Raw genomic sequence first — 13356 nt, 5'->3', positions numbered from 1 at the left:
TCCTTTGGTAATCTGACTGTATTAACATCTGCAGTCAGACTATGTGGCTACACAAAGCTGGTAAGCAAATGGTTAAAGAACTCCTCTGATTCAAATCAAGGTTTTTCTCACCTTCTTAACTTGTCCATATGGTGTTTTTTGTATGTTATAAACACGTGACTGATAATAAATGGTCAGTGCCATGGTTGAGCCTTAACACCAAACTGCAGAGTACCGATTACAGTCTTGAAATCTACAGAACCAACTGTATCAGCTTGTAGGATGGAGCATCATGGATCGTTCTTCAGAATCACTTCCTGGCTTGAACATGCGTGGCTGAATTCCTGCAACATGCAATTGTGTAGCAAAGAAGAAGTATTATAGTGTTTGAACAGAGTTCGAGGTGAGCTGATGTGGTTGAACTGCTGTCAGTGCAGACTGAAAGTTGAAGATAGAAGATACATATTCTACAGGAGGCAAAGGTGTAGAGTTACATCTAAGTCATTTTAATGTAGGAAGGGATCTTCCTAATATGTTAATAAATGCTGCTAAATCTGAATATGTAATTTTAATTCTCAGAGATTAGTTTTTAGGGTTTAAATTAAGGATTTGAGAGGGATTTTGAGTCATTTGAGTGTTTCTGAACCCAGTTAGGAGTGCGTTCATGTGAAAGTGGTGGTGTTGGCACAATATTTCCAATTATAAACAAGTCAGGTTAAACGGGTCAAAAGCTTCAAATTTCAAACAAGTAGAACAAACTATAATATTAAACCAACTGTATCATTTTTTTAAAAAAATTACGCAGTTGCTGGACCAAAGCCAAGAAGGAAAGCTTTCATTTAAAAAAAAAAATGAACCATGACAATGTGTAAGTTACTGGGCTTATCAGCTTTACAATAGCACAAATAGATCTAATGGTAAACACAGTTATGCATCCCCTTAAAATTGTTACTCAAACGCAGCCTCCTCCTTCAGCAGACAGATAATTTTAGCCTAATTATTTCAGCTGCTACCCTGGTGGTGTTAAATGATCTTGGGAGCAAGAACAGAACAAATATGCATCATCATTCCAACCGCTAAGCAGACTGCAAAACTTATAAGGTCAACAAGGACGAAGAAAAGGTTTTAGATGCTAAAAACCTTTGTCCTGCAAAGAGAACCTCCACTATTCGAGCTCCAAGGGATCCATCAGGAGAGAACTGATTCGTCAGTAGGTGGTTCTTTATTATATGTTGGGATTTCATCTCAAAAATAATCCCCTCCGCAGCAGGTTAGGTGTATAGCACGGGGTTACCATGGCAATATAAGAAGTGAACTACCATTTAAAGGACTAAAAACCAAGAATTATACCTGAAGTTACTTCTCTGAGCCCCGCAGTACATTCCTCTGTTTCCTAAAAAATACATTCAGTGACAATGAAGCAAACACTACTGTTTGGTTCATGGGCTCCACTCTGATAACATTATGAAACTATGATGGCGACTTTACGGTTTTCATAAATTGCATACTGCAACAGAAATGCCGACCACGCTCAAATATATGGTACAGTATGAGTATCTTTCACTATCATATATATGTGATGTGAAGTTTGACCTCACAGTTCTCTACATGTGTGGGATATTTTGGTGCTCAGACCGCCCTTGGTGGGTTCATCTTCTGCTGACACAACAGAGCACAGCAGCTTAAGACCAGTGGGTTCAAGTCATAACTCTCTTCCTGGCATTTGGTGGATTACATTAATAGAACGGTTCATTGTTATATGCTTCATATGTATGAGGATTTTTAGGATGTATGAAATGCATTTGTTGTGTTTGTATTTTTATTTGGTTTCATGTTCTTTAGTTTGCTTCTGTCTCTGTATTGTTAGCTCCTACAGAGCTCCACTTTATCCACAGAAGAAGTTCTGTGGCATCTTGTGTATTTTATTATCTTTGGTATTGTTGCACATTCATCTGTTCTTCAGCTGCCTCGGTCTGCGGCAGATATCTGCTTACTCGAGCCAAGTTGGACTCTGCCAAAAGTGTTCTCCATAGATATATTTCACAGGCAGTGGGGAAGAGATAGAGGTGAAAACAGCAGGAAGCAGCAGAAAAGAAAAAAGCAAGGGTGAGACCGTGTGTAGGGTTGAGTGCCGCTAGTGATTGTGTGTCCCAGCACTATCCCAGATGAAAAGAGAGGGAGAGAGAGAGAGAGAGAGAGAGAGAGAGAGAGAGAGAGAGAGAGAGAGAGTGTATGTGTGAGAGGGAGATAGCGAGTGAGGGAGAGAAGAACACTGGGAAGAATAAGGGGTCAGTCCAGAGATTGTCCTCGAATGGAGAGGAGCTGTGTCTGCTTGTACGAGAGGAATGAATGTATGTGTTGTGTTTAGTTGTACTGATGGTTAATTTGATTTTCTGGTACACAGAGGACATAATAACAAAAAGCCACCACCATGAGCCGGACCACCTTCTTTGAGGTAAGTTGAAATACACTATTATGCACTTGGAGTGAAACTTTGAATTGCCACTTCCTAATAGAGAATGTACCGTTTTAGATAACACAAGGCCTCTCCAGAGCAAGAGGCTCCTTTGAGTAATCCGAGGTCAGGCAGAACTTGGCCAATTCTTCATAACATTCACTGAATTAATCATTTCTCCTCATTGTTTTAAAGTGTCAGAAAAGTTTATAAAGTTTTCTGTGCCAGATAGAGTCAAAGCTGGGGCCCTTTTTCCTGATTCTGCTCCTGCCTTCAGTCATGTCTCACTGGGCCTGATGAGCAATAATGAAGAAGAAGAAGACAAGTAATTTGCTGTAAGTGCAGCAGGCCTATGAACTCAGTAATTACAACATGCTCTGGGATGTGTGCCATGCTCTCAGTGGCAAATGCTGTGAGCCAAATGAGCAAATATTAAAATGGTTCTTGAGAAACATTTGTCAAGCGTGATCTTGTGAGAAAATTGTACATTACTCTTTATTATCATTCTTACAGTGAAGAAAGTGGATGCATGTTCAAAATCCTGGCCTGTAATAAAAGTATTAAAAGAAAACTGCAGGTAGGGTTTGTCTTCATTACATTTGTTTCCAGTCTTTGTGCTAAGCTAAGCTAACCAGCTGCCAAGTTGTATAAAGTGTTATTGATCCTCTCATCCAACTTTCTGTAGAAAAGAAAATCAGCATTTTTTTTTCCGAATTGTTGAACTTTCCTTCAACTTTTGACTTGCCTCAAGCTTAGCAATACCTTTCCCAAGACTGATATGAAGAATTATGAAGACTTTGCACTTGACATCAGATTTTAACAAGCCAGATATTTTTTACATGTCTACACCTTAAGGTCTAGGAAACTCGTTAATTTGACAAATGCTGTCCATTAAATTCTCACTCTGCAGTTCAAAGTGCTGTCTCTATTGCCTTATAGTGTTTAATGAAACACCGGGAAATTGAGTTTAGCTTTTTAGCACCAGCCACCTCCTCTTAGCTGACATTCAGGTTCCAGTATTCTAATGTTGTGGAAGGCAGTTTTCCTTTTTCTAAATGTGAACCAGGTCAGATGTGTGAGCAGAATCGAGGCGTAACTGATAACTAGCAGAATGAAATGAGCCAGCTGAGTGCCGTGTTGATGACTTTTTTTGATTAAAATAGAAATTCTGTACACTTTGAGTTGCTGTGAAAGTTAAAAAAAAAAGGCAACGATATACACTGAGCAGCCACATACAGCTAATAACCCTTAGTAGTGCCATGCTCAGTGTCTTAAGTGCTGATCCTGTGGTTCAAGATCAGCCATTACATTCATCAGCTTTCACATTAAAAGGAACAACGATCAAGAGACTACTGCAGTTGGTGTCAATGACTTTACTGAAGCAAGTTATGTTAAAAGGAGCAAAATGTATTTCAGAGTTTCTGAAACTATGCCCTGCTTTCAAAGAACAAGTGCAAGTTCACTTGAAAGCCCTCACAAGCACGTATATGTTCTGTGCGACCTGTGCTGTCAGCAGGGCCCTGTATCCCCACGAGAGGACAGAGGAGTCTGATAATCAGATTTACAAGGGCACAGCACGTCTGAGTGCACGCTGTTTTACAATGCACAGCTCTAATGACACCCTTGATGCTCTTCGCTAACATACAGACACATCAACATGTGCCACTGGAACGCAGTTGGGAAGGTTGGCAGATGGAAGGCAAAACAAATCTGTCTCCCAGGATGGTCTTATCTGAGAAGTCAGCGTGCTCTGTGCTCAGAACACACACAAGATGAAATATTCCACTTTGATATGGAGAACAGAGAGTGTGTTGCTGAAACATTGCTGCTCTGGCAGACTGTGTTAGTCTGTTCAAATTATAACACTTATAAAATTTGTGTTTATGATTAAAATACCAGATGGTATATACGTATATAGATATATGTATGTTAAGCTCTTCCTCGTTCCCTTTCTCTCTTTCTCCTCTGTGTACTCAGCAAATCTTTAGGTATCCATTAGTGGGTTATTACACTGTCCAGTAAAGCAACCAATTCAGCTAGGACAGCTCTGCTGAGCAGCACAGTATGGAATGCTTTCAGGGCAAATTGTGGGCCCACCCACCACCTTACTCGCATATGCTGTACATCACCAGTGACATGGTCTAATTAAGATGAAAAAATGTGCACAAGAGAGCAACAAAATTCCTTTTTTTATAACAAACTCAAGCATTGACATGACTCTGAGGCTGGGATTAGTGAACTTTATGAGGAAAACTGAGCACTGTTGGAAGTAGAAGTGTTTTATGCAGATTCATATTTTCTGAAAAAAGGTGCTTCTATTTTATTCAGAGGGGCTGTAATTTAATTTTGTGCTTTTACAAACAAATTATACCATGTCTATCTCACATTTGCAGTATGGTTAAGAATCAAAATTGGTCTGAATATGGCAGCCAGTATGGAGATACATGTAGACCAGATAACATGTAGTTCAGTTTGTGCAGGCAAATAGAACAAATGTTCTGATCTGTTTAGCAACCTGAGTTAATATGTATTCATATCATATTAATACTATTGACAGTCAGGAGGATAAGGGTTCCTCAGTTATTGAGACGCTATCATTACATGAATCAGTAAAGAAAGCTTGAATTTGTGTGTGAAATGGTTTGTCTTTATGATGTGGTTCATCCTATTCTGTCTGCAGGTGGAGGTTCTCGATGCCAAAACAAAGGATCAGCTTTGCTTTTTAGATAAGGTATGCTAGCATGATTTGGGGGATCGAATGCTGAAGTTTAAATGCAAAATTTCTGAAAATAGACTCATACGTGACTATTTCATACTAATTAACATGCAGTTTGATCTTTTTGTTTCCCTTTTTGGTATTGTTGGAATCTTTGTAATTCTAATTAAAATCTGACATAAAGCTCTGTGAGTTTTGACAATGTCTGACTGCATGGCATGCGCTTATACTGATTCTAAATGTTAACGTTTTTACATTGCGGTAACCTACTTTACATTTGTTTTCCATTCAGGTGGAGCCCAACTCAACAATAGGAGACATAAAGAGCCTTTTTCACAAATCATGTGAGTGTTTTCAATAAATTGTGTTGGAGTTTTGTGCTGGTTATCCTGATTATGGACAATAAACTGAAAAGTCTTGTGTAAAACTGCAAGATAAGTCCACACAGCTCATTATTCAGTTATCATTTTGAAAAGATAATATACTATTCTGCTATTTTTCATGCCTTCCATTGCATATTTGCTGTACATTACAACTTGAACTCATGTGGCTCTTAGATGAAAATCGAGTGATTAATATGCTTGCTATGCTATTGAGTGCAACATCACATCTCTTCCCCAGAGAGATGTCCTGTTAAAAACTATTTCTTATTTATTCCTCTGAAGCCTGCAGTGGTTCTGTCATCAGCATGTGTCTGGTCAGAAATGTTACCAAATGTTTGCCAAGCCTGAGGCCGTCAGCATCCATCAGAGCAGTAGAGCTCAACATTATTCCATTGTGATCAATTATTACTGGGCCTAAGGCCAAACACTGCCAACTCTGTCCAACCTTGTGTGTGTGTGTGTGTGTGTGTGTGTGTGTGTGTGTGTGTGTGTGTGTGTGTGTGTGTGTGTGTGTGTGTGTGTGTGTGTGTGTGTGTGTGTGTGTGTGTGTGTGTGTGTGTGTCTGCTTGATCTGCTCAGATCCTCACTGGTATCCAGCAAGACAGGCCCTGAAGCTTGATCCCAGTAAGTAGCCACGTTTTAATTACAGTCTTTGCTTTATGTGTGTTGTTGTGAAGCATGGAGATATGAGATCCCAGAATCAGCCACAAAGGGGAGACTCTGACAGAACAACAGCTAAATAAGGGAACATTGTGATTGATCCCAGTAAGTAGCCACGTTTTAATTACAGTCTTTGCTTTATGTGTGTTGTTGTGAAGCATGGAGATATGAGATCCCAGAATCAGCCACAAAGGGGAGACTCTGACAGAACAACAGCTAAATAAGGGAACATTGTGATATTATAACCTGTGATTTAGGATCAGATTATGCATATTCACAACAGTGTGTAGTTCGTAAACAGCATTAAAGCTATGGGTGGCAACTGTTCACTGTTTGATGCTGTCTGAGATATTTTGACTTCATTACTCGTAAATAAAGACAGTAAAGTGCAGACAGACTTCCTTTAGAGCATTAGCTATCAACTCATCCAATCCCTGCCGTTTTGTACAAAAAGAAAAAGAGAGGCATTCACTTGAAGAAAGATCACTCAGTGAAATAGAACATCCAATATCCTGGATATGTTGTCCAGCTACATTGAAAATTTGGCTATGTGAGTAAGCATATTTAGCTCTATGATCAAGATTAGATGGAAATAGTACAAGAAATACACAAAGGCATGGGATTGTTTCAAGTTTCAGTTTTTAAGAGATGGATAAGTTGCAGTCTCGGTACTGCTTTTTGTGTTATCTGACATTTACACAATTTAGGTGTAACTTAGACATGTCCAGCTTTGTACATCAATGCAAGGTTTCCATGACATCATCAACATTAGTCCTGTGGAAACATGTCGCCTTAAGCACACAGACAGGTGACAAATGGAAGGAAATAAACAAAATGTCTGAGTAATGTTTAAGGAGTCGGGTTGCTGTTGTACAGCTTCAGTGCTTTTTAGTTTTGATCATCTAAATCTCTGGAACTCTGCTGGAGGAATGGAGCACATTTTTAAAAAAAATTTCCCTCATTTGGTGTTTTAATGATGGTGATAGAGAATGCTGTCTAACACATCTGGAAAGAATCCAGCATAGATGCTGACACTGGGTTCAGAAGTCGTGACTGTAAAGACTATAGCATGATTCATACCATTTTTATTCCTATCTAACCATTCAGTGACCCTTTATGCTCTATGGATGGGGACACTGCCATCCTGAAGACCATTTGAATCAGGATAGAAATGATTCATCATAGGATAAAGTTGACCACTCAGAAGAACTTTGTATTGATTTGTGATGAACCTTCCTCTAAAGGGACAAGTGGACCTAAGCTACGGCAGCAAATTGCCCCAAACAGTATAACAGAGCTACTAGAAGCCCTCAAGGCTTCAGGTTTTTCCTTTTATTTTGTCACCTTTCTGTACATTCAAGGCCGTATTAGCATGAGGACGTTTGCACAAATTTGTTCTTCATGTTCAGTGCATTCAGTCTGACACCAAGTAATGATTACTGCATTGGAATCTGAGCTTTAACATTTGAGTGAGTGGGTTAAAGTCAATGCAGAAAGTACAATATGGGTGATATGGCTTTTTTTTTTAACACTTAGCATCTAAAGTTTAGGGGTTCTGAAGTATTTGGACACTTGGCTTCTAAATCTTTCTTGGGTTATGTAATGTTTTAACATTGGTGCACGCACAGAACTTGAGCTGTTGTTTAGATTTGGGTGGAGTTTTCTGTAAAGTGGAAAAGTAGTGAGTCACTGGGCAACTGAAAAAGATTACAATGAGGCTCCAAAAAGCAAAAACCTATTACACAGATTAGTCAAAATCAGCAGTTGGGTTCATTCTAAAAAAAAGCAGACAAGCACAGAACAACTATCAAATTGAAAATGACCTGGTAGACTAAGGATCACAAGTCCCATGGAGGTATCTCTGTCAGTGCTGAGGCATTTGTGGCTACCAGTAGAAGTCACACACTGACATTTGTTGATGATTTCACCGCTGCTGGTGAAAGCAACAGCATGATTCAGAGGAGCGTTCTGTGTGCTCGGATTCAGCTGCATGCATCAAAACCCTTTGGACAACATTTCACCATTAAACAGGATGACAAACCGTTTACGGCTCAAGAAGCCACACTGACACTGGACGAGTCAGTCAGCTGAGACTAAAGCTGCAAAGACCACACATGTGCAGTAAGGGCTGAATGAGGCTGCTGTGGAGGCATCAGTCATTCTAAGTGTCTGCTGATGCCTCTGGGGTCAAAGACTTCAGACAGCCACTGACTGCAAAAGATTTTGTACAAAATGTTAAATATGACAGTTTGGTTCGACTTTATATGTATCTGTAAAATTAAACCTTTGGGGCTGTGTGTTCAGTGGGTTAAATCGCCCACACAGTTCTTTCTTTTCCAATGTACAATTAAAGCTGAGACCTGGAACTGTAATATAGTATCCATTGCTTTAGTTCAAACTGAAAGTGCTGAAGGAAAGAGCCTAAAGAACAAAGAAAAGTGTATATGCACTGTGGACTGTGTGGGATCTCACACCCCATTGGTCCACAAGCCTAATAACCACCCAGAATATTCAGTAATGTTTGCAGTGACTTTGGAGGTGAATGAATGTCATAAAAGCTAGTCCTCATTTTTACAAAGCCACCATCACCATCTTGTTTTGTCAATAAAAGCAAGAATAATTAAATTAATTGTATCCTAAAAATTAAAACAGTAACGGCAAATACAGCTCGCCATGATTTAGGAGAGCTTTAGTTTTGAATGAGCTTTGAGATCTATCTTGCTGCTAAAAATTGCACAGAAGAAATTTAGTTACCAGCTATTTGGGTCATCTCCCCCTGAGGATATTCTAAAAATGTCATCCAATTAGTGCAGCATATTATCTGTGGCTGCGCTCCTCTGAGCTTCCAGGTAGAGAGAACGTGCACTGAAAACCTGAAGCATTACTTTAAACCATGAAACTCTGTGCCTGTGAAGTTTGTATTCACCTAAGACACAACACTATGAATATATATTTTTTGCTAGTATAGCCATTTTTCAACTCTGTATTCTAGAGGCAGCGGTCTCCACTGAACAGTAAAATAAAAATATTTTGCTGTGTAGTTTTAGATGACACTGAATTTCTGGGAATAAAATATCTTTTCTTTTTTCAGAGGGAAAATCACTCAGAGATGATGAAATCCTGCAGAATCTGCCTGTTGGGACCACTGCCACCATGTATTTCAAAGATCTTGGTCCACAGTTAAGTTGGACTATGGTAAAAAAAAAAAAAAAAAAAGACCACACACATAAAGATTATAAATTGTAGGGTGAAAAATGTGTCAGTGTCTGGCTTCAGTTGATTCATACTTGTAACCATGCCACATAATTTTGCTCTTTAAGTGGTACATCAGCTTTTTACATTGAAAAATCTATAAACAAAACAGTAGAGAGATGGTGCAAAGCGTTTTCTTTCTGTTCTCAGGTGTTTCTTGCAGAGTATATCGGGCCTCTCCTCACCTACCTCCTCTTCTATTTTCGAGTCCCGTACATTTACTCACACAGACATGCCTTTACCTCCAGTCCATATCCTGTTGTCACGTAAGTGGAAAATCACATCATCAACTACAACACAAGTAATGACAGACTATACAGCATGCACAAGCCTATGACAGGCTTTGAATTAGTTAAAGAGCTAGAAAGCATCTCACGCCGAGTATGCTTATTGAGCACGAGATTGATTTATTGTCCAATATAAATCAGCTTTTTTTTTCTTTTTTTTTTTGCTGTACTGCCTCTCTACATATGGGATTACAAATATTTATTGAGAAGTCAGTCTCAGTAAAATTGAACCAGGATAAGTAACTGCATTATTTCATGTCAGCGCATCTACCAAGATGTAATTGTTGCTAGGAAAATTTACTTCCTGGGCTGCTACCTCTTTTATTCATTCATTTATTTGGCTGTATCTGTATTCTGCGGCTATGATGCTGCTCAGCAATGACTGCCATGTCGTCAATTTACTGATGCAACCAGAAAGACATTCTCAGTTCCTTAGAGTAGGGCTTGTAACAAATGTCATCTATAATTTATTAACCTTTTCCATCTTTAATTTGCATACCATCATTACTTTATATAGGCTGCCATATCCCTAACACATTTACTTATACAGCTCCTCTTGATATTCAAAGGTTGCATCTAGTTCCATGTTTTTATATGTAGAGATTTTCCTATTTACTTCATGTTACACTTTCTTTGTTAAATGAAAGTTGTGCTCCTGCAGTGACCCAGTCTGCCACTCCGAGCATAGTGTTATCGGTTTAAATGAACTTAATTTTTCTTCATCTCAGCTTTAAAATTTCCAACAGAAATAGAAAGAAGCCGCGCTCTTACAACAACAGGTATGTGCTCTGACCTTGTCCCTCATCTCTGTCTCTCAGATTGGCCTGTGTCTGTCATACTTTCCACTACATGAAGAGGCTAATAGAGACTATTTTCGTGCATCGTTTCTCCCATGGGACCATGCCTCTCAGGACCATAGTCAAGGTGAGGACATAGCATCTGATAATAAGCCCACCTCTTTCTCAGCATGTGGCCTCTTTTGGCTTGTCCAATGCCAGCTGTTTTTAATGTCTATTTTTAGGACGTAGTCACACTGTCACTGTCACTGCTAATTTACAATGGCTACACCTACATGGGCCTTTAATGCACAAAAGACCAATAGTGATATGAGAAAGTAGCATAAATGAAGGCTTCTAAGTTTAGTGTAAAAACTGGGAAGTTGAATTTAAAACAGAATGTTGTTGCATGCTTTGCACAGTACAGTGACGGCAGGTAGTCTATATTTAAAGTAATTCGTGGAACATTTTCCACATCTTTGTATTTCTGTGTTTGTTTCTTCTTACTTTCAGAATTGTGCCTATTACTGGGGTTTCTCAGCCTGGCTGGCCTATTATATCAACCACCCTCTTTATACTCCTCCATGTAAGGCAGCATACACACACACACACACACACAATGTTGTTTTTCTGTGCTTTCTGCAGCATATCAATGCCAGACTTTCTTTCTTCACAGCATATGGAGAACTTCAAGTCAACTATGCACTAGCTCTATTTGTGGTACGTATACGGATATTCACACCGGCCCAGCATAAACTCAGTCTTCCTGATTTGTTTATTTCTGCTCTAGATGTGTGAACTGGGCAACTTCTCCATTCACCTGACTCTGAATAATCTCAGAGGAGATGGTGAGCTGCTGAGCTTCACTCCGTTTACTTCTATCATTGAAGTACAAGGAATAAAGCAAGTTTTTGAACATACCGACCAATCTTACAACTTAAATTGTCTGTGATTGTACTGCACACACTTATAGTCTTCATTTGCATGCAGATGATCATTAGCTTGATAATCAGTGCTGTTTTGGTTCAGTGGTACACAACAGAAACACAATAATGTAATTTTCTACAGTATATGTTCATGACTGAGAGAAAAGTTACATAAATAAAATGTAAATGTCATATGAACTCTACCGTTTTCCAGGATCAAAGGGCAGAAGGTTTCCTGTGCCAACTAAGAACCCCTTCACATGGTTGTTTTTCTTTGTATCCTGTCCAAATTACACATATGAGGTACAGTAATACAAAATGACTGTAGCATTTTTCCCCAGTGATAAATATCACAAATGTTTGTGTTTTTACCTCCTTGTCTACCTGCATACTGGACACATACTCTAGGTTGGAGCTTGGGTGAGCTTTTCCATCATGACCCAGTGTCTCCCAGGTATGTCTCGTTTATTGTGTAGCTGACATGAATCCATAATGACACCACTTAGTGAACCAGCATGTACATAAAGATGGTGCTGGTGATGAGGCAGACTTTATAGGCCAAGAGTCCTCTGGCTTTATGAGCGTTCAGCAGTTTAACGTAAATGCTCTCCTGTCCCATGTCATTGTATGCTTGTCCTCCAGTGGCGTTTTACACATTTCTGGGGTTCATTCAGATGACCATCTGGGCCAAAGGGAAGCACAGAGCCTACACCAGAGAGTTCAAGGACTATCCCAGCCTCCGAGTGGCCATTATCCCTCTGATTCTCTGATAGTGGTTGAAGCATGAACTCTTGCAGCATGTAAGGGGAGTAACAAAGAAGTTTGCCGCTGCTGAACCCAGCACTATGCAATTTTTTTTTACCTATGAATGAGCTGAAACAAGTAGACACAGGAGCAATAATGTAGCAATACACTTGAGCTGCTTGAAAATGCTGTGAATATAATTGTCTGTTTAATTTCAGCAGCGACTCAAATTTGATTTGGCATTCTGATATGAGCTAAAAGTTTGATTAGACACGTTCACTGCTGTCATAATCTCTATATTTTGTTGACATTTGTCACAGTATTGGATTTTATAGTGCTCACTGCAAGCTGGCTCGTTAGATACGTTTCTCCATGATCCAAGTTTTCAGGTTATGTGAAAGAATTACAACATACTCTTCCTCACGATAAAGTGCCTGTAGAAGCTAGAAACTAACAAATTTAAAATGTCATGGCGTCCATGTAGGAGTGCAGCATCACTTTTAAGCTCTCAGAAGGAATGCTGATAAGCTAACGTTGAATCATGCCACAGTTAAGCTGTTCCGATGTATATCTCAGAGTGTTTTCTTTTTCATAGAAATGGGAACTGTACAGTTTGAAAGGTAGCTTCTGACATTAACGTGCAGAGGCCTTATCAGGTAGTCAGTGATAACTGCTGTGGTTTTCTAGTCCATACTATCTCAGGTTTTATTGAACTGTTAGAAAATGTTTTTTATAAAAGTGAATGTATGTCTGAATAAAAATCCACATCTTAAAGAAAATTTAACTTTATTTGACATGATTTTATTATACAAACATTACTTTTATGACATTGTGTCGTCTTCCTCTATTGACACCAGGTGCTTGCGGAATGCAGACAAAGTTCCAAACTCGCACATATATATATACGATAAAGCGCAAAGATGAAGGAAATATATATGGCATAAAAATATGACATCATATCAAATGAATTTAATAGCAGCAGAAGGATTTTGTACATTTCAGCAGCTGTAATGCACTAGCATACTTGCTAAGTAAAAAATTGTGATGTGTTAATTAATTAATACTGCATCAATAAAGTGCTAAAGACTATGCCTCTGAGTGCTCACTTCAACTATCTAAAGAAGGCAATAAAAGATCATCTTACTTGGCATCTGAAGCAAAAAAAAAATGCAGAAGGA

The 13356-nt window shown here is 39.0% G+C and overlaps 1 protein-coding gene across 7 annotated transcripts; it reads left to right on the top strand.

Annotated features, from left to right (window-relative positions):
• The first annotated feature begins 2225 nt into the window (after positions 1-2225).
• On the top strand, positions 2226-12960 carry tecrl2a (trans-2,3-enoyl-CoA reductase-like 2a). 7 transcript variants are annotated; one of them, XR_007938500.1, is made up of 16 exons: positions 2226-2434; positions 2513-2560; positions 2667-2769; positions 2948-3011; positions 5115-5165; positions 5443-5494; positions 6113-6157; positions 9285-9388; positions 9596-9711; positions 10551-10656; positions 11022-11094; positions 11185-11228; positions 11299-11411; positions 11649-11737; positions 11843-11888; positions 12077-12153. XR_007938500.1 is itself a non-coding variant. In XM_051940631.1 (16 exons), exons 3-15 carry the CDS (start codon positions 2741-2743, stop codon positions 11856-11858), a joined length of 807 nt encoding a protein of 268 aa, XP_051796591.1. In that variant the 5' UTR covers positions 2226-2434; positions 2513-2560; positions 2667-2740; the 3' UTR covers positions 11859-11888; positions 12077-12147. The 7 variants fall into 7 exon arrangements, 5 of the variants coding, with proteins under 5 accessions (XP_051796591.1, XP_051796589.1, XP_051796587.1 ...); XR_007938501.1 differs by having other exon boundaries at positions 11649-11697; positions 12077-12147; XM_051940631.1 differs by having other exon boundaries at positions 11299-11356; positions 11649-11697; positions 12077-12147.
• Positions 12961-13356: the final 396 nt, after the last annotated feature.

This window comes from Acanthochromis polyacanthus, chromosome 20 (genome assembly GCF_021347895.1).
Source record: "Acanthochromis polyacanthus isolate Apoly-LR-REF ecotype Palm Island chromosome 20, KAUST_Apoly_ChrSc, whole genome shotgun sequence".
NCBI classification, from domain to species: domain Eukaryota; kingdom Metazoa; phylum Chordata; class Actinopteri; family Pomacentridae; genus Acanthochromis; species Acanthochromis polyacanthus.
This window is presented reverse-complemented; position numbering and strand designations above follow the sequence as displayed.